The sequence below is a fragment of the Microtus oregoni genome, unplaced genomic scaffold, assembly GCF_018167655.1.
Source record: "Microtus oregoni isolate MIOR12 unplaced genomic scaffold, Mior012 000013F_ref0000133, whole genome shotgun sequence".
Classification (NCBI taxonomy): domain Eukaryota; kingdom Metazoa; phylum Chordata; class Mammalia; order Rodentia; family Cricetidae; genus Microtus; species Microtus oregoni.
In genome coordinates, this window is record NW_024543072.1 from 42784761 (window position 1) to 42808872 (window position 24112).

Genomic DNA, 24112 nt, shown 5'->3' on the forward strand with positions numbered 1-24112 from the left:
TGTCAAAAATCAGGTGTTCAAAAATGTGTGGATTGATATCCAGGTCTTCTATTTGGTTCCATTGGTCCTCCTGTCTGTTCTTATGCCAATACCAGGCTGTTTTCAGTTCTGTAATTCTGTAGTAGAGTTTGAAGTCAGGGATTGTGATGCCTCCAGAAGTTCTTTTATTGTTCAGGATTGTTTTGGCTATTCTGGGGTTTTTTGCTTTTCCATTTGAAGTTGAATACCGTCCTTTCGAGGTCTTTGAAGAATTTTGTTGGGATTTTGGTGGGCATTGCATTGAATCTGTAGATTGCTTTTGGTAAGATTGCCATTTTTACTATGTTAATTCTGCCTACCCAAGAGCATGGGAGATTTTTCCACTTTCTGGTGTCTTCTTCAATTTCTTTTTTCAAAGATTTAAAGTTTTTGTCATACAAGTGTTCCACTTGTTTGGTTAGAGTTACTCTGAGATATTTTATGCTATTTGTGGCTATTATAATGGGTGTTGATTCTCTGATTTCTTCCCCAGCCTTTTATCATCTGTGTACAGCAGGGCTACTGATTTTTTTAAGTTAATCTTGTATACTGCTACATTACTGAAAGTGTTTATGAGTTGTAGAAGTTTCTTGGTAGAATTTTTGGGATCGCTTATGTAAACTATCATATCATCAGCAAACAGAGTTTGACTTCTTCTTTTCCAATTTGTACCCCCTTGATCTCCTTTTGGTGTCTTAGTGCTCTAGCTAGGACCTCAAGAACTATTCTGAATAGATATGGAGAGAGTTGTCAACCTTGTCTTGTTCCTTATTTCAGTGAAATCACTGGGAGTTTCTCTCCATTTAGTTTGATGTTGGCTGTTGGCTTGCTGTATATTGCCTTTATTATGTTTAGGTATGTTCCATGTATCCCTGCTCTCTCCAAAACCTTTATCATGAAGGGATGTTGTATTTTGTCAAAAGCTTTTTTGGCATCTAATGAGATGATCATGTGGTTTTTATTTTTTAGTTTGTTTATATGGTGGATTACGTTGACAGATTTTCCTATGTTGAACCATCCCTGCATCTGTGGGATTAAGCCAACTTGGTCATGGTGGATGATGGCTCTGATGTGTTCTTGGATTCGATTTGCCAGTATTTTATTTAGTATATTTGCATCAATGTTCATGAGTTATATTGGTCTGTAATTATCTTTCTTTGTAATGTCTTTCTGTGGGTTGGGTATCTGAGTAATTGTAGCCTCATAAAAAGAGTTTAGCAATGTTCCTTTTGTTTCTATTGTGTGGGATAATTTGAGGAGTATTGGTATTACTTCTTTGAAAGTCTTGTAGAATTCTGAGCTGATACTATCTGGTCCTGGCCTTTTTTTTTTTTTTTTTTGGTTGGGAGACTTTTGATGACTGTTTCTATTACTACAGCAGTTATAGGTCTGTTTGATTTGGTTATCTGGTCTTAATTTAATTTTGGTAATGATATTTATCTAGAAAGTTGTCCATTTCCTTCAAGTTTTCCAATTTTGTGGAGTACAGGTTTTCAAAATATGACCTGATCATCCTATATTTCCTCCATGTCTGTTGTTATGTCCCCCTTTTCATTTCTGATTTTGTTAACTGGATATTTTCTCTCTGTCTTTTGGTTAGTTTGGATAAAGGTTTGTCTATTTTGTTGATTTTCTCAAAAAACCAACTCTTTGTCTCATTGATTTTTTTGTATTGTTTTCTTTGTTTCTACTTTGTTGATTTCAGCTCTCAGTTTATTTCCTGCCATCTAGTTCTCTTAGGTGAATTTGCTTCTTTTTTAAAAAAAGTTTTCAAATGTTCTGTTAATTCACTAGTGTGGGATTTTTTCCAGCTTCTTTATGTAGGCCTTTCGTGCTATGAACTTGCCTCTAAACACTGCTTTCATTGTGTCCCATAAATTTGGGTATGTTGTGTGGTCATTTTCATTGAATTTTTTTTTAAATTTATTTATTTATTAAAGATTTCTGTCTCTTCCCCGCCACCGCCTCCCATTTCCCTCCCCCTCCCCCAATCAAGTCCCCCTCCCTCGTCAGCCCAAAGAGCAATCAGGGTTCCCTGCCCTGTGGGAAGTCCAAGGACCACCCACCTCCATCCAGGTCTAGTAAGGTGAGCATCCAAACTGCCTAGGCTCCCACAAAGCCAGTATGTGCAGTAGGATCAAAAACCCATTGCCATTGATCTTGAGTTCTCAGTAGTCCTCATTGTCCTCAATATCAGTCCGAACACACTGAACCTGATAGAAGAGAAAGTGGGAAGTACTCTACAACACATGGGCACAGGAGACCACTTCCTACTTATAACCCCAGCAGCACAGACATTAAGGGCCTCATTGAATAAATGGGACCTCCTGAGACTGAGAAGCTTCTGTAAAGCAAAGGACACTGTCACTAAGACAGAAAGGCAACCCACTGACTGGGAGAAGATCTTCACCAACCCCACAACTGACAAAGGTCTGATTTCCAAAATATATAAAAAACTCAAGAAACTAGACCGTAAAAGGCTAATCAACCCAATTATAAAATGGGGCACTGAGCTGAACAGAGAATTCTCAACAGAAGAAGTTCAAATGGCCAAAAGACACTTAAGGTCATTTTCATTGAATTTTAGGAAGTCTTTAATTTCTTCCTTTATTTCTTCCTTGACCCATTGGTGATTCAGGTGAGCATTGTTTAATTTCCATGTGTTTGTGGGTTTTCTGGAATTAGTATTGCTGTTGACTTCTAGTTTTATACCATGGTAATCTGATAAGGTACATTGGGTCATTCCAATTTTTTTTTTGATTTGTTGAGGTTTGTTTTATTACCGAGTATGTGGTCAGTTTTTGAGAAGGTTCCATGAGGTGCCGAGAAGAAGGTATATTCTTTTCTGTTTGGATGGAATATTCATTCTATAGATGTCTGTTAAGTCCATTTGAATCATAACATCAGTTAGTTCTCTTATTTCTCTGTTCATTTTTTGTCTGATTGACCTGTCCAGTGGTGAGAGGGGAGTGTTGAAGTCTCCCACTATTAGTGTGTGTGGTTTAATATATGACTTAAGCTTTAGAAGTGTTTCTTTGACATATAAGGGTGCCTTTGTATTTGGGGCATAGATGTTCAGTATTGAAATTTACTCTTGATGGATTTTTCCCGTGACTAATAAGAAATGACCTTCTTTGTCTCTTTTGACTCATTTTAGCTTGAAGTCTGTTTTGTTAGATATTAGGATAGCTACACCCACTTGTTTCTTAGGTCCATTTGATTGGTATATTTTTTCCCAACCCATTACTCCAAGATGATGTCTGTCTTTGAGGTTGAGATGCGTTTCTTGTATGCAGAAGAAGGATGGATTCTGTTTTCATATCCAGTCTGTTAGCCTGTGCCTTTTTATAGGTGAGTTGAGTCCATTTACATTAAGGGATATTAATGACCAGTGATTGCTATGTCCTGTTAATTTAGTTATCATTGTTGGTGACGTTAATTTGTGTGTTTTTCTTTTCTTTGGGATTTGTTGCTATGAGACCATCAATTGTTTGTGTTTTTGTTGGTGTAGCCAACTTCCTTGGGTTGGAGTTTTCCTTCTAGTATTTTGTGTAGGGCTGGATTTGTGGCTAGGTATTGGTGAAATCTAGATTTGTCATGGAATATCTTGTTTTGTCCTTCTGTGGTGATTGGCAGTTTTGCTGGGTATAGTAGTCTGGGCTGGCATCTATGGTCTCTTAATATCTGCATAATGCTTGACCATGACCTTCTAGCTTTCATTGTCTCCAATGAAAAGTCAGGTGTAATTCTTCTGATAGGTCTACCTTTATATGTTACTTGGCCTTTTTCCTTTTCAGCTCTTAATATTCTTTCTTTACTTTGTATGTTTAGTGTTTTGATTATTATGTGGTAGAAGACTTTTTTTTGGATCCAGTCTATTTGGTGTTCTGTAAGCTTCTTGTATCTTTATAGGCATATCTTTCCTTAGGTTGGGAAGGTTTTCTTCTATGATTTTGTTAAATATATTTTCTGTGCTTTTGAGTTGAACAACTTCTCTTTATATACATACATATCTATATATATCTATATATATCTTCTATACCTATTATTCTTAGATTTGGCCTTTTCATGATGTCCCATATTTCCTGGATATTTTGGGTTAAGCTCTTGTTAGATTTAATATTTTCTTTAACTGATGAGTCTATTTCCTCTCTTGTATCTTCAGCGTTTTAGATTATCTCTTCCATCTCTTGTATTCTGCTGTTCATGCTTGCGTTTGTGGTTCCTGATCATTTTCTTATGATTTCTGTTTCTATAATTCCTTCGGTTTGTGTTTTCTTTGTTGCCTCTAATTCATTTTTCAAGTCCTGAATAGTTTCTTTCATATGTTTGATTTTTTTTTCTTGGTTTTCTTTACGTGATTTGCTGATGTCTTCCAATTTTTTGTTTGTCTTTTCTTCCATTTCTTTTCTTTTTTTTTTGTGGTTTTTCGAGACAGGGTTTCTCTGTGGTTTTGGAGCCTGTCCTGGAACTAGCTCTTGTAGACCAGGCTGGTCTCGAACTCACAGAGATCCGCCTGCCTCTGCCTCCTGAGTGCTGGGATTAAAGGCGTGCGCCACCACTGCCCGGCTTTTTCTTCCATTTCTTTAAGGGAATTTCTCATTTCCTCTTTTCGAATTTCAAACATTCTCTTGAAGTTATTTTTTAGGTCATTTTCTTCTGTTTCATCCATATTTGGTTGTTCAGGTCTTGCTGTTGTAGGGTCTTTAGATTTTACTGGTGTTGTGTTGCTCTTCGCGATGTTGCGTGTGTTCTTTTTCTCCTCATTTCCTCTGATAGGTGTGGTTGGGGTTTTCCGAGATTCTGTTCAATAATCTTCTAGGTGCCAGTGAATCCAAAGTTCATATGGTTGTTCCCCATGTACAGTCAGTGCCACAGTTCTAGTTACCTTGTTGGTTACTCCGTGTTCCTGGAGATAGCTCAGCACTCCTGTGCTTTGCTCTGCTCCCTTGGAGTTTGCTGTCTCAGGCCTACTTTGGCCTAGGTTGCTGGCTTTGCTTTGTTTCTGTAAATCCTGGTCTGGAACCCCTTCTGCAGAAGTCCCTGGGTTGGAGTTGGACCTGGAAAGGTTTCTGGCTCTGGTCTAGAGCCTCAGAGGTCCCAGGCTCGGGTTTGCCCAGACCCGCAGAGGACCTGCTTACTCCCTTAGAGGTCCCAGACTCATGCTCGGACCCACAGAGGTTCCAGGTTCCTGTCTATTCCCTTTGATGTCCCAGACAAATTCCAGGACCCACAGAGGTCCTGGCTCAGCCCTTCTCTCTCTGAGGACCCAGACTCACGCCTGGCCCCACCGAGATCTCTGGTTCCTTCCTATTCCTTTGGAGGTCCCAGGTTCACTCATGCCCAGACTGTCAGAGGTCCTGGCTCAGGCCTAGTTCCTGGGAAGTCCTAGACTCACGCCCAGACCCATCTGGGTCCTGGCTTAGGTCTACTCCCTTGAAGGTTCCAGATTCACGTCCGGACCCTTAGCGGGCTCTGGCTCTGGCTCACTTGCCTAGCAGTTACTCCCCTGTACCTGTTCCAGTGGAGATCGCTGACTCTAGATCTGGTCGCTGGGTCAATCCTGATCTGCCCGTGTCCTGGGACTGGGTTTGCTCCTGGCTTCTGCTCCTGGTGGAGCTTGTTCTGTGTCTCAGGTAACTGGTTCAGTCCCACTCCAGTTCTGGTGGAGATCGCTGACTCTGAGTCAGGTCACTGGCTCAATCCTGGACTGCCAGTGTCCCAGAACTGTGTTGGCTTCCGGGACTGGATTTGCTCCTGGCTTCTGCTCCCGGTGGAGCTTCATAGAATAGACCTGTTTTAGAGAGGAAACCGAAGAACAGAGGTTAAATTGTACAAAATCATAAGATGAATTTGACTTTTTTAGAGTTTCATTTTCTAAATTTTATTACCATATAAATTTATATTTTTTCTTATTCATTATCTTTTATGTATCATAAAGTATAGCCCCCATAAAGTTATTAAATAACCTTATAAAAATTAGTTCTACTAACTTTCTATTATCTGGAGTAATAGAAATGAATATTCATAAAAGTATAACAGCAAAAAAAAGCCGGGCGGTGGTGGCGCACGACTTTAATCCCAGCACTCGGGAGGCAGAGGCAGGCGGATCTCTGTGAGTTCGAGACCAGCCTGGTCTACAAGAGCTAGTTCCAGGACAGGCTCCAAAACCACAGAGAACCCCTGTCTCGAAAAACTAAAAAAAAAAAAAAAAAAAAAAAAAAAAAAAGTATAATAGCAAAATTGTAGTTTAAAATTTGAACCCAATGGGGCTGGAGAGATTGCTCAGCAGTTAAGAGCACTGACTGCTTGCTCTTTTAGAGATCCTGAGTTCAATTCACAGCAACTACACGGTGGCTCAAAGCCATCTGTAGTGGGATCTGACTCTCGTGGTGTGCAGGGAAATAGCACACACATACATGAATAAATAAATCTTCAGAAAAAAAAAGTTTTATTTGAACCCGAAGAAAAGATTAAATTTTTAAATTAAGGCTTTTAAGGATTAATTGTAGTGAGATTGATATCATCAACCAATACAATTTGATGCATTTTACTGTTAAGGTAGAATATATTAAATTGTTCTCTAAGAGTATCAGAGGAAAAATAATTATGCTTTATAAAAGTGATAAATTTGAGTAGAAATTGAGGACAGATTTTCCTATAGTCATTTTTCTTATATATATCTGAAATTTTTTTTTTCATTTTTTATTTTTTTAAGATAGGCTTTGTGTTGCTCAAATTGACCTTGAACTTTTGGTCCTCCTATTTCTACTTTCCTAGTCTTTGGGAGGTTCTATGGACCAAACCCAGGCCTTCATATATGCCAGGCAGACACTGTCAACCAGCCTTCATCTCCAGGCCTTTGTGTGTGCTAGGCAGACACTGCCAGCTGACCTTCATCTCCAGGCCTTCATGTATGCCAGGCAGACACTGTCAACCAGCCTTCATCTCCAGGCCTTTGTGTGTGCTAGGCAGACACTGTCAACTGAGCTGCATCTCCAGGCCCGAAACTTGACCTTCTTTGGTTTCACTTCATTAAACAGCTCATCTGAAATTTTCTGAGATGTAAACTGAGCCATAGGGAACCTTTTAAAATTGATGAAGAGACCTGATATTTACACTATTTGTTGGGCATGTCTGTCACTATTTAATTTGTGTACCTTTTGCTATATGTCTGTTCTTATTGTTGCTTTTTCAACTCAAGAGGGTAAGCTTTGCTTGTGGCATCTACTTGACATATTCAGAGCTCCTTTGAAATAGAATTTGTAACCTCAGATTTTTAATTTTTTCTTTAACTCCTGTTACTTTATCCTTGACAGAATTGGTGGTAGCAACTTAGGCATACAGGAGGACCATTCCAGCAGAAAGTCTGTCTATGATCTTTCTTCTGTGGACGCTTCCTCTCAGCACTCCTCAGGGGCTCAGTCTGCTGTATCATCTCGTTCATCTGCCTCTAAAGGAAAGAAAGGGAAAAAGGAAAAGACAGAATGTAAGTAGAATTCTGCTTGATGACTTTTTCTCTTCTCAGTGGTTTTGTGGTAGTGACCTAAAGTTATGGTTTGGTTCTATAAGCAGTAGATGAATTTATTTATTATAATGTCCTAACTTTCACATTTGTAATTATAGTATCTTTTGTCAAACCTTTTAATATATTTTATATTCTTTCATTTTGTTTTTTATTTTTATATTCATTTTTATTTTTTTAATACAAATGAAATACATAATTAAAAATTAAGAATTATAGATATTCATTCAAGAAATATAAATCAGGGTTGGAGAGATGGCTCAAAGGTTAAGAGCACTGACTGCTCTTACAGAGGTCCTGAGTTCAATTCCCAGCAACCACATGGTGGCTCACAGCCATCTATAATGAGATCTGGTGCCCTCTTCTGGCATGCAAGCATACAGGGAAGGAAAGTTGTATACATAATAAATAAATAAATCTTAAAAAAAAAAAAGAAATATAAATCAGGGCCAGCAAAATATGGAGATGACTTAGTGGATAAAAATACCTGCTGTATAATCCTGACACATGAGTTTGATCTCATGAACCCATGTAAAGGTAAATGAAGAGAATGAAGTTGTCCTCTGACGTCTGTATATGAACTGTGGCACTCTTGTATGGGTGCACATTCTCTCTCACACTAATAAATAAAATAAGAGCAAAAAATAAATAGAAGTCATGCTTAATCCTTCTGTTCAGAGGTAACTGCTATTATAATCTTTGATGACTTTTTCCAATATATACATGACGCCATACACACCTTTATTCAAATAATATTTCTTTGCAACTGTGTTAAAACAAACAAACAAATAACTTGGTAGTATATCATGTACATGTCTAAGCATTATCAAGCGTGGTCTTCCTCAGTAAAGCAGACAAGAGTTCCTATGGTGATTTTGAAGAACATGAGAAATTACTATGTGTGTGTCACAGTATTTAGCATAGTAGTTGCCCCTGTTAGCACTCAGTAAATATTTTGAGTGATTGAGATACCTGCCAGTGTCTATAGTTGTACTCTATTAAAAAAACAACAATAGCACTAATGTATGTGTGTATGATATATGTCTTTGTGTGAAAGTCAGTATACAGCCTTGGGTTTGTTCTCCCTTCCACCTTGAGACAGATTCTCTTGATGTTTGACAGTGAGTACAGCAAGCTAGCTGGCCCATGAGCTTCTGAGGATTCTCTTCTTCCATCACACTGTTTACACTCTGGGATTACAGGCATGCTACCATGCTTGGTCTTCATGGTTTTGCAGAAAGCACTTTACGCAGTGAGCGATTTCTCCAGCCCATATTTGTTGTGTAGACCTACAACTAGGGCTATATAGTGGTCATGCCAAAACTTAAGCGCACAAAATGGTTCAAGCTTGTGAGTGATCTTTCTTTCTTTTACATTTTTTTTTCTAATTGAAAAGACAAACTGTTTGTCGAGTTGACAAATGTGAGGTGGAATGGGGTGCAGGAAGAAACTAACTGGTCGGTATAGGAAAGTATATTTGAATAAGCTTTAATTACCTTCATTTTCTATGTTTAAAATGACCAGTGCTAATATTTTACAACTTCATTATGGTAAAATAATACACACAGCTGGGTGTGTTGGGATATGCTCTTAATCCCAGCACTCCTGAGGCAGAGGTAGATGGATCTTTGTGAGTTCGAGGCCAGCCTGGTCTATATAGTGAGTTCCAGGACAGCTAGGGCTATGTAGAGATTCTCTGTCTCAGAAAAACAAATAATAATAATTATAATACACAATAAAATTTTATTAGGCTGGGAAAGTGACTCAATTGGTAGCATACGTGTCCTTGTCTAAAAATAACCCTGGGTTTGATCCCCACATTACATACGTGGTATGATGATGCATTACTGTAATTCCAGTATTCCGGAGGTAGAAACAGGAAGATCAGAAATTCAAGGTCTTCCTTAGCTGCATAGTGAAATAGAGGTCAGCATAGACTACACAAGATACCATCTTTTAAAAAAAAGCAAGAAACAACAAGAAAAACCCAGTCATTTAAATCTTTTTCAAGTGGTATAGTTGAGTGACATTAAGTCTACATTTGTATCATTGTAAACATCACCACTGTGCATCCACTCTTCCCTCCCCAGCCATTGGTAGCTTCTGGACTTGAATAAGTTTGACTAATTTAGGTACTTCAGACAAGAAGAATATTAGACTCTGGAGTTACAGCCATGTACCATGACCAGCATTTTCTTAAATGGAGGCAGAAGAATGAACTGCTTTTTATTTTAGATATGGAAAATAAGTTTTAAATAAAAACTAATTTTAATACTCTGATCTGTTCTTTTATTACTGAAAAAAATTTATCAACTCTCTCAACAATGAAGCATGAATAAAAACTCAGAGACAGAAATTGGGGTTCAACCTAAAGATCAGAAAATCCTCAATCCGAAATGGCGATCGTGCCTCCAGAAATGTCAGAATGAGACTGAGACTGAGAGCTGTCTCCCCTGTTTTATAATCCTCTCTAGTTCTGGGATTAAAGGCGTGCACCACTACCACCTGGTTTCTATGGCAAGCTAGTATGGCTACTGGGATTAAAGGTGTGTGTTATGAATGGAGTACTACACAGCAGAAAAAATGACATCTTGAAATTTGTAGGCAAATGGATGGAGCTAGAAAACATCATTTTGAGTGAGGTAACCCAGACCCAGAAAGACAATTATCACATATATTCTCTCATAAGTGGTTTTTAAACATAAAACAAAGAAAACCAGCCTAGAAATCACAATCCCAGAGAACCTAGACAACAATGAGTCATACATGGATCTTACCTATATGGGAAGTAAAAAAGACAAAATTTCCTGAATAATTGGGAGCATGGGGACCATGCGAGAGGGTTGAAGGGGAGGGAAGAGATAGGCAGGGGAGCAGAGAAAAATGTAGAGCTCAATAAAAATCAATAAAAATAATGGGGGAAAAAAAGGGTGTGTCTTATTGTTGTCAGGTCTGTAACCTTCTTCAGTGTGGATATTTTACTCTTCTGATCCTCAGGCAAACTTTATTTATTAAAATACAAATGAAATGCCACCACACAGTCTAATGTTGGAAATTTGCTTACTACAATTTATTTTCCAGGGTTGGAGTCATTCACTGGGAATTCTCAGAGCTCACTTATTGATGAGGAGAAAGTACCGTCTGACTCAGAACGTGGTTCCCATCAAGGAAAGAAACTTGGAACAGGCAGTAAACTTGCTGTTAGAGACTTTGAGCAGACTCTGGACACTGAGAGCACTTTGGAAGAACTTTCTGGTCATTCTGTGAGGTAAAACAGTATATATATATATATATATATATATATATATATATATATATTCTTTTTGCTGCAGTTTGAATATCATTGAAGTAGAATCTTGGCATTTAGTGAATTTGGTAAATTTCAGCATGGCAGTTCCCTATTCATGTTTGAACTGGTACAAAGTTGTTACTTTAAAATTAAAAACTTATTTAAAAACACTGAAAACTGAGCACACCTTTAATCCCAGTACTCAGGAGGCAAAGGCAGGCGGAGCTCTGTGAGTTTAAGGCCAGCCTGGTCTACAAGAGCTAGTTCCAGGACAGGAACCAAAAGGCTACGGAGAAACCCTGTCTCGAAAAAACAAAACAAAACAACAATAAAAACACTGAAAACTTATATTTTTGAAATGATAGTCTAACGGAATCTTCTCTGCAAAGCAAATATAATTTATTTTATAAAAACATACAGTGAATTATAGAGCCCTTTTGTTTAATGTTATAGAATTTAAAATGAGAATTCCTTTTAGGTACTGTAAATGAATTTAATTTTAGTTTCTTATATAGGGTTTTGCTTTCTATGGTTCAATTAAAGTTGTAAAATAGCACATGGAAAGTTGTAGAAATATATGATATCTTTCTTTAAGGTAATACTGATCTAAATAATCACATACCAGTCAGGCCCATCTTTCATATGACTTATCCCTTTGTCTAGTACTGTTTTTATGTTTGAGTTCAATTAAACCTTATTTTGCTTAATAATGGATTCCAGTCTAAAGGGCAGTAATAGTGCTAATTTGTACATGCTAACGAGACTCTACAAAGTGCTTCCTTTAAGTGAAAGGTAAATATTTTGACATGAAAAGGGAAGGAAAAGATTGTATGCTGAAGTTATGAAGCTCTACTGTGAATAAACCTTTTATCCCCGAAGCTGGGAGGAGAATAGAAGAAAGTCATAGTAGTTTGACCTCAGACTGGAAAGCTTGTAGCCACAGGTGGCAGAGTTAGGCTGGAGAGAGTTCAGTGTATAAGAGCACTTACTGCTCTACAGAGGACCTGGGTTTGGTTCTCAGCACCCATATTGTAACTCTCAACCACCTATAACTCCAGTTCTAGGGAATCCATTGCCCTCTTCTGGCCTCCTTGGGCTCCTGCACAGATCATGTTGATAGAGACATACACTGAGGCACATACACGTAAAATGAATATTTTTTAATACACAGAAAGGCATTAATTGTGTTAATTGTGTGCATGCGCGCATGTGTGTGTGTGTGTCAGGCTTTGGTGCTGCCTAAGGTTTCAGGTGTCCATTGGAGGTCTTGGAACATATTCCCCATGCCTATGGAGAGGCACTACTGTTACACTCCCTAAGTCCTCAGTTAAAGACCTTTGTAAGCCAGTAACTGCTTTTCAAAACTACTTTTATTCAAATACTCAAGCCAGTTATAATTTTTGTCTCTGAAATTCATGTTTTTTTTCAGAATATAAAAACAAACTTAGTATATTAGAAATATGTTTATTGTGCTAAATATTTTATAGAGTGTCTCTTTATTTAACAAATATTTGGTGCAAGATAACATGAATGTTACGGGTTTTTTTTTTTTTTTGATTTTTCAAGACAGGGTATCTCCGTAGCTTTTGGTTCCTATCCTGGAACTAGCTCTTGTAGACCAGGCTGGCCTCGAACTCACAGAGATCCTCCTGCCTCTGCCTCCCGATTGTTGGGATTAAAGGCGTGCGCCACTACCGCCCGGCTTGTTACGGGTTTTTTTTATGTAAAATTAAGTGCCTTAAGAATTGTTACAATCAGTTATGTGACGTTAGTTAAGAAAAAGCTCAGAAAGTGTTATAGTATTAAGAATTAGGAGCTCTCAGGCCCATGGCGTCGGCAAGATGGGCAAGTGTCGTGGTCTCCGTACTGCCAGGAAGCTCCGTAGCCACCGACGGGACCAGAAGTGGCATACAAACAATACAAGAAAGCCCACTTGGGCACAGCCCTGAAGGCCAGTCCTTTTAGAGGTACCTCTCATGCCAAGGGAATCGTGCTGGAAAAAGTAGGAGTTGAAGCCAAGCAGTCAAATTCTGCTATCAGGAAGTGTGTCAGGGTGCAGCTCATCAAGAACGGCAAGAAGATCACAGCTTTCGTCCTTAATGATGGTTGCTTGAACTTCATTGAGGAAAACGATGAAGTTCTGGTTGCTGGATTTGGTCGAAAGAGTAATGCTGTAGGTGATGTTCCTGGAGTCCGCTTTAAGGTTGTTAAAGTCGCCAATGTGTCCCTTTTGGCCCTGTACAAAGGCAAGAAGGAAAGACCAAGATCCTAAATTTTGACAGTGGAAGCACAGTAATAAATTTTCCTATTCTGAGGGGAAAAAAAAGAATTAGGAGCTGGGCGGTGGTGGAACATACCTTTAATCTCCACTTGGGAGGGAGAGGCAGGTGGATCTCTGAGTTAAGGCTAGCCAGGTCTACAAAGCAAGTTTCAGGATAGCTAGGTCTGTTATACAGAGAAACCCTGTCTCAAAAAACCAAAGCCAAAAGAAAAAATGCTATGTATAAAATATTGGAGATGACAATATGAAATTAATTTTTGGTGGTCTTTGGTTTAACAGAAAATGTTGAAAGAATCATGGCTCTTTAAAAAAAATTTAAACACAAAACGATATTTTACTTGAGAGACGTTTTAATATTTGTTTCTAATGCTTTTTTACATATGGTTATATTTTTATTAGTGTATAATGACTATCTTAGATTTTGCTTCCTAATACAATGAATGAATTGTGATATATGTGATTAAGTAGTAGTTTAGTCAGTAACCTATTTTACTATTTTATTTAGGATGGTTTTTACCTAGCTTGTTCAAAACTCTTTTTTTTTTAATTTTTTATTGAGAAAAAGAAAAAAAAAAGTTTCCGCCTCCTCCGAGCCTCCCATTTCCCTTCCCCTCCTCCCACCTTTCTTGCCCTCCCCCCACTCCTCTTCCCCTCCCTCTCCAGTCCAAAGAGCAGTCAGGGTTCCCTGCCCTGTGGAAAGTCCAAGGTCCTCACCCCTCCGTCCATGTTTAGGAAGGTGAACATCCAAACTGGCTAGGCTCCCACAAAGCCAGAACATGAAATAGGATTAAAACCCCGTGCCATTGTCCTTGACATCACATCAGCCCTAATTGTTCGCCATGTTCAGAGAGTCCGGTTTTATCCCATGCTTTTTCAGTCACAGTCCAGCTGGCCTTGGTGAGCTCCCAATAGATCAGCCCCACTGTCTCAGTGGGTGGGTGCACCCCTCGTGGTCCTGACTTCCTTGCTCATGTTCTCCCTCCTTCTACTCCTCATTGGGACCTTGGGAGCTCAGTCCAGTGCTCCAGTGTGGGTCTCTGTCTCTATCTCCGTCCATCACCAGATGAAGGTTCTATGGTGATATGCAAGATATTCGTTAGTATTGCTATAGGATAGGGTCATTTCAGGTTCCCTATCCTCAGCTGCCCAAGGAACTAACTGGGGACATCACCTTGGGCTCCTGGGAGCCACTCTAGGTTCAAGTCTCTTGCCAACCTTAAGGTGGCTCCCTTAACTAAGATTTGTGCTTCCCTGCTCCCCTATCCAACCTTCCTTTATCCCAATCATCCTGTTTCCCCAAGTTCCCCCCATCCTCCCCTTCTCAGTTTTCTCTCCCCATCTCCCCTTATCCCCATCCCACCCCACCCCCAAGATCCCAATTTTTTCCCCTGCAATTTTGTCTACTTTCCATGGCCAGGAGGATAACTATATGTTTTTCTTTGGGTTCACCTTCTTATTTAGCTTCTTTAGGACCACCAATTATAGACTCCATGACCTTTATTTATGGCTAGAAACCAATTATGAGTGAGTACATCCCATGTTCATCTTTTTGGGTCTGGGTTACCTCACTCAGGATAGTGTTTTCTATTTCCATCCATTTGCATGCAAAATTCGAGAAGTCATTGTTTTTTTACCGCAGCATAGTACTCTAATGTGTATATATTCCATACTTTCTTCATCCATTCTTCCATTGAAGGACATCTAGGTTGTTTCCAGGTTCTGGCTATTACAAATAATACTGCTGTGAACATAGTTAAACAAATGCTGTTGTCATATGATAGTGCATCTCTTGGGTATATTCCCAAGAGTGGTATTGCTGGGTCCAGGGGTAGGTTGATCCCGAATTTCCTGAGAAACCGCCACACTGATTTCCAAAGTGGTTGCACAAGTTTGCATTCCCACCAGCAATGGATGAGGGTACCCCTTCCTCCACAACTTCTCCAGCAAAGGCTATCATTGGTGTTTTTGATTTTAGCCATTCTGACAGGTGTATGATGATATCTCAAAGTTGTTTTGATTTGCATTTCCCTGATCGCTAAAGGAGGTTGAGTATGACCTTAAGTGTCTTTTGGCCATTTGAACTTCTTCTGTTGAGAATTCTCTGTTCAGTTCAGTGCCCCATTTTTTAATTGGATTAATTAGCATTTTAAAGTCTAGTTTCTTGAGTTCTCTATATATTTTGGAGATCAGACCTTTGTCTGTTGCGGGGTTGGTTGGTGAAGATCTTCTCCCAGTCAGTAGGTTGCCTTTTTGTCTTAGTGACAGCGTCCTTTGCTTTACAGAAGCTTCTCAGTTTTAACTCTTATCTAGCAACTAGAGACGTATTCATACACATCTAATCAGAGTAGCGACTCCATTGAGTGAATGCCTACGTCATAATTAGTAAAGCTAAATAATGTTGGTAAAGAAGAAAAATGTTATTGATTAGTTGCTTCTTGGAGTAGTTTTTCTAATGTCTTTATGCAAAAAAATTTCTAGTGGCTCATCAGACAAGGGAAGATCTCAGAAGACTCCAACTTCTCCCCTATCTCCAAGTTCGCAGAAATTGTTACAGTTTGACCTTCCTGGGACTTCTTTAGAAAGATCTAAGTCCTCAGTCATAGTTCCTTCAACTACCACTGGATTTAAGCCCACTGCAGCTTTCACTGATATGAACAAAACAGAGACGGCTTCAACACCAGGCAAGTAGTTTCATGCAGATAGACATTTAAAAGTACAGTGTTGGGGTATAGTTTGGCTGGTAGAGTGCTGGCTAGCCTGCATTATGCTCTAAATTTGAACCCTGACACCACATAAATCAGATGTGGTGGGCCTTACCCTTAATCTCAGGATTTGGAAGGTAGAAGCAGAAGTTCAACGTTGTCCTAGGCCACCTAGTGAGCTAGAAGGGTAGCCTGGGTTACATGAACCATATTTCAAAAGAGAAGAAGAAAATACCAAAATAAAAAAATAAGTTACTATTTACTTTTTTCCCCTGAAAATTCTTTTTTTCCCAATTAAGTGATAGGGAAATATTTCAAGTTTATGTGATTGCTCTTTGAAGTATTAAACAAAAGTTGTATAGAAAATTAAGTATTGAAAAGCATAAGAAATTCAACACCTTTCCCCATGTTGTCAGTATTAGTTAAAATTCATCCCCAAAATAATATATTCTGTTTGTAGACATGTAATATATATGTTCACATATATACACACATAAAACAAGAAAAGAAGTAACTGTTAAAATACAATATATTAATAAGTCGCTGTCTTTAGTTCAAGGGAAGGGTAGATTTGTTACGCGCTCATAAAATGAGTCATTGTCATTCATATGAACTGTTTGATTTAACAATTCTTCTGTCCCCCAGGTTCTAAGCGTTTTTCTCCTGCTGGTCTTCAGCATCGCATGGCTGCAGAGCTCAGTTACCTGAGTGCCATTGAGGAGTCAGTGCGTCAGCTGTCAGACGTGGAGCGAGTTAGAGGCATTTCTCTTGCTCAGCAGGAGAGTGTATCTCTGGCTCAGATCATAAAGGTATCAGTTGAATTTTTTCTTAATTTTTTTCCCCATGGTTTCCTCTTTTCTCTGTGTTTGGAAGTACTCTTAATGAGTTTTGTTTGTTTGAAGAAAGTAAACTTTCAGGCCAAGCATGCTGGTGCACGCCTTTAATCCCAGCACTCAGCAGGCAGAGGCAAGAGTATCTCTGTGAGTTCAGGTTCAATCTCCTGTTCTATATGGCAAGTTCCAGCATAGTAAGACTTCATATAGAGGAAACCCTGTCTCAAAGAAGAAAGAAAGGGAGGGAGGAAGAAAGAGAGAGTAAAGTATCTGATGACTTTTGGGTGTACTACCTTTCCTTTAGACTCTAGTTGTTTGCTGTAGAGCTGTGTGAGTCTCGTGTGGTGCTCACTTTTGCAATCCTAGCTGTACATGCAGTAAGCTGAGGCAGCTTGATCCATAAAGGACCTGTTTGAAGAAAATAGATAGGAAAGAAAGGGATGTATTAACTGTAGCCATTGTATCAAAACAGCTTAATGCTGCAGAATTAATATTTCATCACTTTAATTTAAAGGCACAGCAACAGCGCCATGAAAGAGATTTGGCCTTACTGAAGCTAAAAGCTGAGCAGGAAGCTCTGGAGTGCCAGAGGCAGCTAGAAGAAACCCGGAACAAAACAGCTCAGGTGATTTTTTTTGTGGCGGGTATTGATTCTTTAAACCTAAAATTTTATATTTAGAAATTTCACTGTAGAACTCCTTAAGTATATAAGAATAAAAATGAAAGGTTGGGTTGTAAATATTTTAGTACTTTATGTGTCATAATTCGTGACATTTGAGTCATCTAGCAGTCCTTTAAAATAAGCAGTCAAGACTCGGTCCTCATTTAGAGCGGTGGCAGCCACTGTGCATTGTGATTGATCACCACAGACCCTTCAACTATGAAATCCAGGTTATAGTCAAGCCTAGTTTTCATAAATTATTTGGTCCACGAGACAAATTTATAAATTAAAACTAAGTTACACAGAAGGAAGACTAAAACCTAAGCTTTTCACTCCATTTTATTTATTTATAGGTCCATGCAGAATCCTTACAGCAGGTGGTTAAGTCTCAAAGAGAAGTGACTGAAGTCCTCCAGGAAGCAACTTGTAAAATAGCAGCTCAGCAGACAGAGACTGCTCGCCTCACCACAGATGCAGCTCGGCAGATCTGTGAGGTAAGAGGCACTGGAGCCCTCCTTCTTCTTCTACGTCATTCTGAATAACTTAGATTTTGCAAGAGATGGGTATCTAACTCTTAAAAGATGCACACTTAGACTTAGTGAGTTTTAGTGAGGCCCCATTAAAATAAGGTTGACATATACATTGGTAATGTATTGTACGTATGAAAGTTAGAACAAAGATAGAGAACTCTAAATCTCTACCTTCTGGCAAGCTTTTTATGGAAGTCTTAACTATTGATACATAATTTATAAATAGTATAATATATTATGTTGAATACATAGTATATATCTCTCTAAAATACTAGTACAGTCAGAAATAGAATATGCCTATCATTCCCCTTTTTCATGCCTCTTTACAGTTAGTCCCCAGTCTTGGCATCAGGGGAGCTTTATGACTGTGTCTTTATTTTATTTGATTTTTTTTAAAGGCAGGATCTCATGAAATCTAGGCTGGCCTCAAGAATGCTATGTAGCTAAGGATGACCTTGAACTCCTGATTCTCTTCTAATCTTCCAAGTGCCAGAGTGAGAAGTGTAAGCCACTCTCTTGGTTTACATGTTTTTGTTTTTAACCCATAGTGAGATTAGTCATTATCTTTTAAAAATATTTTATTTGTATAGGTGTTTTATCTGCATGTATGTTTGTATACTACGTGGTGCTCATGGAGGCCAGAAAAGGGCTTTAAATTCCCTGGAACTGGAGTCACAGACAATTGTGAGCTAGTATGTGGGTGCTGGGAATTGAATCAGGATCCTCTGGAAGAGTAAACAGTCAGTGCTTTTAACCTCTGAGCCTACTCTCCAGTCCTTCAGTATCTTTTCTTTTGCCATACCAATGGTAAAGCCAGAAATAATTTTATTTCTTTCTCCATGAAAAGGATATTATCATCTATGGATAGAGTTTGATTTTTAGCAATTCTGAAAATTAGAAGTATTTGTGAAATGACTGCCATTAAAAAAATTCTACGTGTCAGCACCTTTAATCCTAGTACTTAGGAGGGAGAGGCAGGTGGATCTCAAGTTTGAGGCCAGCCTGTTCTACAGAGTAGGTTTCCAGGACAGCCAGAGCAACACAGAGAAACCCTGTCTTGGAAAAAACAAACAAACAAACAAACAAACAAACAAAAACCATGTATCTGTGAATCTATGTAGGATATTGTGAACTTAAATAAATATAAAGTTAGTCTTGTTTCTTAAGCAAAAATTTTAAAAGGTATTTATTTTTAAAAAATCTATGTGTTGGGTGTGAGCCAACCCTGAGAACATGAGCATGAGAGACCTAGCCCCAACCCCCACCTGCCACATGGCAGCATAGGCTGGAGAGAGTTGCCTTGCCTCTGCCCCCATCCACCAACGACTAAGGCAGGTGAGAGAGTTGACCCTAAGATAGTAAGAGTGGGAGAGCTGTCCCTGCCCCTCCCCCCACCACATACCTAGTAAGCTGCAGCACGTGGGAGAGCAGGCCCTGCATCTCTCCAGGGCAGCACAAATAGAGCCTACCCTATTAGTGAAGGTGTGGACAAGTCATCCCTGAAGTTGTGAGCATGGGAGAGCTGCCCCATTGCTCATCTGTCCCATGGCAGCATGGGTAGGGGAAGATAACCCCACCACCAACAACACCTGAGGCTGATGGGAGAGCCAGAGAACAGACCCTGCACCTTACCTGAGCAACACAATAAACTCAACCCTGTTGGTAGAGGTGTGGGTGAGCCAGTCCGAGTAGTGGGCTGGGAACAGTTGCCCTCCTACCTGCCTTTCAATCAACACCTGCGGGCAGGTGGGAGAACTGCCCTGTGGCCATAAGAGCAGGGAAGCTGTCCCTGCCTCCACCAGCTGCAACACTTGGGAGAGCAGGCCCTGCACCCCACCAGGGCAGCACCAACAGAGCTGATCCTGTTAGTGCAGGATTGGGTGAGCCATGCCCAAAGTTGTAAGCCATGGGAGAGCTATCCCCATTTCCCATCTGGTGGACCAGACCCTACAGCTGCCCAGGCCCAGACCCAGGGTTATGACTTGGCCAGCCCCATCATCTACCCCATCCATGGCCTGCTAGAGCACGTGAAGGAACATAACCTGCAGGATCTCCACAACACAGGGTAACAACAGGATACGCACGAAGAGTCCTAATGAGGGCCTAGCATCTATAGTGTAGTAGAAACCAGAGGCCTCGAACCAGACCAATGACTCTGCAATGAACACTTGCAAGTAAAGATGTGTGGATAAAAGGGTTTATGGCATGACTCACTGTGTCACACTGCAGCTTCCATGATGAGATTTTTAATGTTTTCCCTTTTTTCCCCATTTTTCTCTTAAATTTTGTTTTATTTGGGGGTGGGGTAGATTAGAAGAGATGGGGAAATAATGGGATCAAGATACATGATATAAAAAACACAGAGAATAAATAAAATTTTTAAAAAATCTGTGTGCTGGGCATGGTGGTGCACACCTTTAATCTCAGTTCTTGGAGGCAGAGGAAGATGGATCTCTGTGAGTTTGAGGCTAGCCTGGTCTACAGAGTGAGTTCTAGGACAGCCAGGGCTACACAGATAAATCCTGTTTTGAAAAAAAAAAAACAAAAAATAAACTAAAAAATGTGTGTATGGGTGTGTGTATGTGTGTGTGAGTGTGGGTGCCCCAAGAGTCAGAAGAGATCATTGGATCTCTTGCAACTGGAATTACACATGGTTTTAAACCACAAAGTAGGTGCTGGGAACTGAACTTAGGTCCCATACAAGATCAGTATGCAGTCTTAAACACTGTATCACCTCTCCAGCACCTCTTAGTAAAACTTTAACTTAGTAGAAAACATTAACAAAAGATTTTTAAAAGTACTATTAAGTCATCAAATGAAGGAATAGCTTAAAACTGTAATTGAAAAATGATCAAATAAATAATATGTTAACAGTTATAATAAGGGCGTAAGGGATAGGTAAATGTACTTTATGGTACAAAATATTTAGAAAGTAAGCAGGGGCTGGACTTATTCTCAAGGGAAGACTAATTTTTGGTTTACTGTTGCTTATTATATGATTTGAAGATGTTTCCTATATGACTAATAAATTGTTATAGTGGGTAAAACTTTAGAAATTATTGAATTCAACTTTTTTCCCTAAGATTTATTCATTTTTGTTTGTGTGTATGTGTGAGTGCCTGCATGTATGTTACTTTACTGTATGCATGCCTGGTGCCTGTGGGGACCAGTAGAGGACATCGGACCCCCTGGAACTAGAGTAACAGATGGTTATGAGCCTCCATGTGTGTGCCGGGAACTGAACCAGTTTCTCTGTAGAGCAGCTGGTATTCTTAATTGCCTAACTTCTTCCCAGCTCTTTAATTCATTTTCCTAAGATGAACCTGTTATGACTTAAAGAAGCTAAATGACTTGATTGTAGTAGTTTATCAGAGGCAGAATTTATTTTGATTTCAGTTCAGTGATCTTTTTTAAAATTATGTTTATTTGCTTATTTACATGGCAGAGGTAGGTGAGTTCAGACGTTGAGGTCAGAGGACAACTTGAAGGAGGTGCTTCTCTTCTGCTACGTATGGGTCCTGGAGAGCCAACTCGGGTCCTCAAGTTTGGCAGCCATTGTCTGAGGACATCTTGCTGGCCCCAGTTCAGTGATTTTTTTCAGGACGTTCTCCTTTTCAGGTGTCCTCTGATACTATCTTCTAAAATCTACTTGTGCTATTTTGTGTGTTCACATTCAGATGGCAGAACTAACTCGGACACAAATCTCCGATGCCATTGGTGCTTCTGGAGTTTCCCTAACAGCACTGTATGACCACCAGCGGCAGCATCTTCCAGACTTTATGAAACAACTGAGGACCAAAGCTGAAACAGATAGGTAAGTATTCAGCCATTCAAAAATATGTAATGAGGTATCTTTTCTATCCCATGCACTATTTAGGGTATTGAGAATACAATTAAGGGCATACAGTCCAGTGGAAAGAGAAACATTTGGCAACTACTCAGCTAAGTGAAAGATGCTTTATAAACTTAGATAAGTGTTCTAAAAAAGCACACATCTCAGAGGATATAGTATATAAGGATTAATTGATATAAAGGAGGGAAATAGGCAGATTAAAGGTCTACAACATATCTAAGGGGAAATGAAAACAGGAAAGGTCAGTGTAATGGAAGAAGAGAGCAAAGAGGAAAATGGTATGGAATTGGTTTAAGATCAGTTGTTGGTACTATGTAGGTGTCAAAACATAGGTCTTCAAAATCTACGTAGTCATAGCTTCAGTATCATTGGTGTCCTATAGTTTTTACTGTTAGGATAGGGTTGTTAATGTCATCTATTATATAAAGGATAAAGAATACGAAGGGAAGATAGGGTGGTGAGGATTAAGGTAACAGCAAGTAGAATTGTTCAAATTATTTAGACTTTTTGGGCATCTACTGTGCTAGTGTGGGTTTATTTGGTAATAAATATAAGTGTACAATGTCAAATACTAAAGAGCTAATAAGGAAAGCAATTATTAGGGTATGATCGTGAAAGTTTATTAGTTCTTCTATAATGGGTGATGTGGTATCTTATAAGCCTAGTTGAAAGGGGTTAGCCATATAAGATATATAGAAGTTAGTCTATAATTTAACTTTGACAAAGTTATATAATAAATTTACTAATATCTAATTGAGAAAGTCATAGAGGTTATGAGATTGGGATTTGTACTCCTTGCTTTCTTATTGACTTAAACATAGATAGGTTCTTGGAGTATGTGGTAGGGTGAGGGACAGCCGTTGGTCACTCTAGACTTGTTGATGCTGAGAGAGCTTCTTGTTTGGAAGCTGGTGAGGGTAGGACCTTGCAGATGTTAGCATTTTGGACTTTACTTTAGAAACATGAAAAGTCATTTAAGAAGTTTTAGGACAGGGTCTTACTTTGTAGCCCTGCCTGGCCTGGAACTTACTATGTAGACTAGACTGGCATCAGACTCAAAGAGACCTGCTTCCCAAGTGTTGGGATTAGATAAAGCTGTATGTCACTATGCCCAGTTATACTGTGGGTAAATGTGGTTTTTCTTTGGGGAGGTTTTGGTTTTTTTTTTTTTTGTTTTGTTTTATCAGGGTCTCACAATGGAAGTCAGTATAGCCTAGAACTTACTGTGCAGCCCATGCTGCCTTAAACTTGTGGCAGTCCTCTGGTTTTGTTCCCTTTGTTCTCCTAAGTGTCAGTACTACAAGTGAGTGCCGTTGCTCCAAGCTTTGGGGGTTCTTTTGTTCTTTCTTTTTCTTTTTCTTTCTTTTTTTTTTTTTTTGTAGTTGTTTTATTTTGGTTTGGTTTTCTGAGACAGAGTCTCATGATGTAGCTCTGGCTGTCCTAGAACTCACTCTGTAGAGCAGATTGGCCTTTAACTCAGAGCTCCTCCTGCCACTGTCTCTGCAGAGCTGGGATTAAAGGCGTGTGCCACCACTGCCTGGCTTGCTTTGTGGGTTTTATTTCTTAAATAATATTTTGACTGTCTCTAATTCATAGAAACTAGGAGTAAATAGAGATGGTGTTCTTTATATGTTGTATGTCCTTTTCTATGTGTGAATTCTAAAATACTTTCTAACACTTTGTCATTTTTATGCATTTAACATTTTATCTCCAATTACTATTAAACAGTATTTAAAATCTTTACTGGAGACCTAATATTTAATCAAGTCTTTTGTTTTTAGGATAAGTCAGTCTGTGTCGCTCTCTCAGAATAAAGAAGGAGCTCTGGACTCAAAGCGTCAGAAATATTCCCCTTCATATGACAGTTATTCTGAGTCTTCAAGGTACAAGAATCATGATCGAAGGTGAAGAAAGTTTGTTTCAGTAAAGTTTGATGAATTCTGATAAATGATTTAAACATTGCTTTTTCTTTCTTAATTTTTTTTTTTGGTATAAACTGAGTAATGTCTGGTTTTAAAGTGCCAGCTTCCCCTTTTGATTAGCAAATGTAAAAAATATTTGTCCGTGTAATGATGTACTATTATTCCTTGAGGGTATAGTAATATAAACATTGCATAGGCTGTTCCTTCTACATGCAACTTTCAGAGCAATCTTTCAAGTCAGACAATAATATGGCTAGATTAAAGAAGGGAATTGAGACCCCCCTAAAGAAATTATGAGTTCTCACAAAACATTTCTACATATACACATAGACACATGCTTATACACACATAAGTAGTGACTCGTTAAGGATTTGAACCTTGATTTATCTGGTTCTAAAGCCTGGGTTTATTGCATATTTCCATACTGACGTCTTTTTTTTCTTATCTTCTCTTCCCCCTCCCCCATTGTTCCTGCTCTCTTCTTTCTTATCTTTTTCT

The 24112-nt window shown here is 39.0% G+C and overlaps 1 protein-coding gene and 1 pseudogene across 5 annotated transcripts in view; both read left to right on the top strand.

Moving 5' to 3' along the window:
* Positions 1 to 24112, top strand: part of Cep350 (centrosomal protein 350) — a 143006-nt gene that overhangs the window by 54078 nt on the left and 64816 nt on the right. For all 5 annotated transcript variants that reach the window (XM_041662290.1, XM_041662293.1, XM_041662292.1 and 2 more), the window contains exons 14-21: positions 7338 to 7507; positions 10625 to 10811; positions 15592 to 15794; positions 16461 to 16624; positions 17163 to 17273; positions 17663 to 17803; positions 21517 to 21653; positions 23474 to 23596. In XM_041662290.1, coding sequence (XP_041518224.1) covers positions 7338 to 7507; positions 10625 to 10811; positions 15592 to 15794; positions 16461 to 16624; positions 17163 to 17273; positions 17663 to 17803; positions 21517 to 21653; positions 23474 to 23596 — 1236 coding nt within the window. The remainder of the gene's footprint in view (positions 1 to 7337; positions 7508 to 10624; positions 10812 to 15591; positions 15795 to 16460; positions 16625 to 17162; positions 17274 to 17662; positions 17804 to 21516; positions 21654 to 23473; positions 23597 to 24112) is intronic.
* LOC121454910 lies at positions 12674 to 13146 on the top strand (annotated as a pseudogene).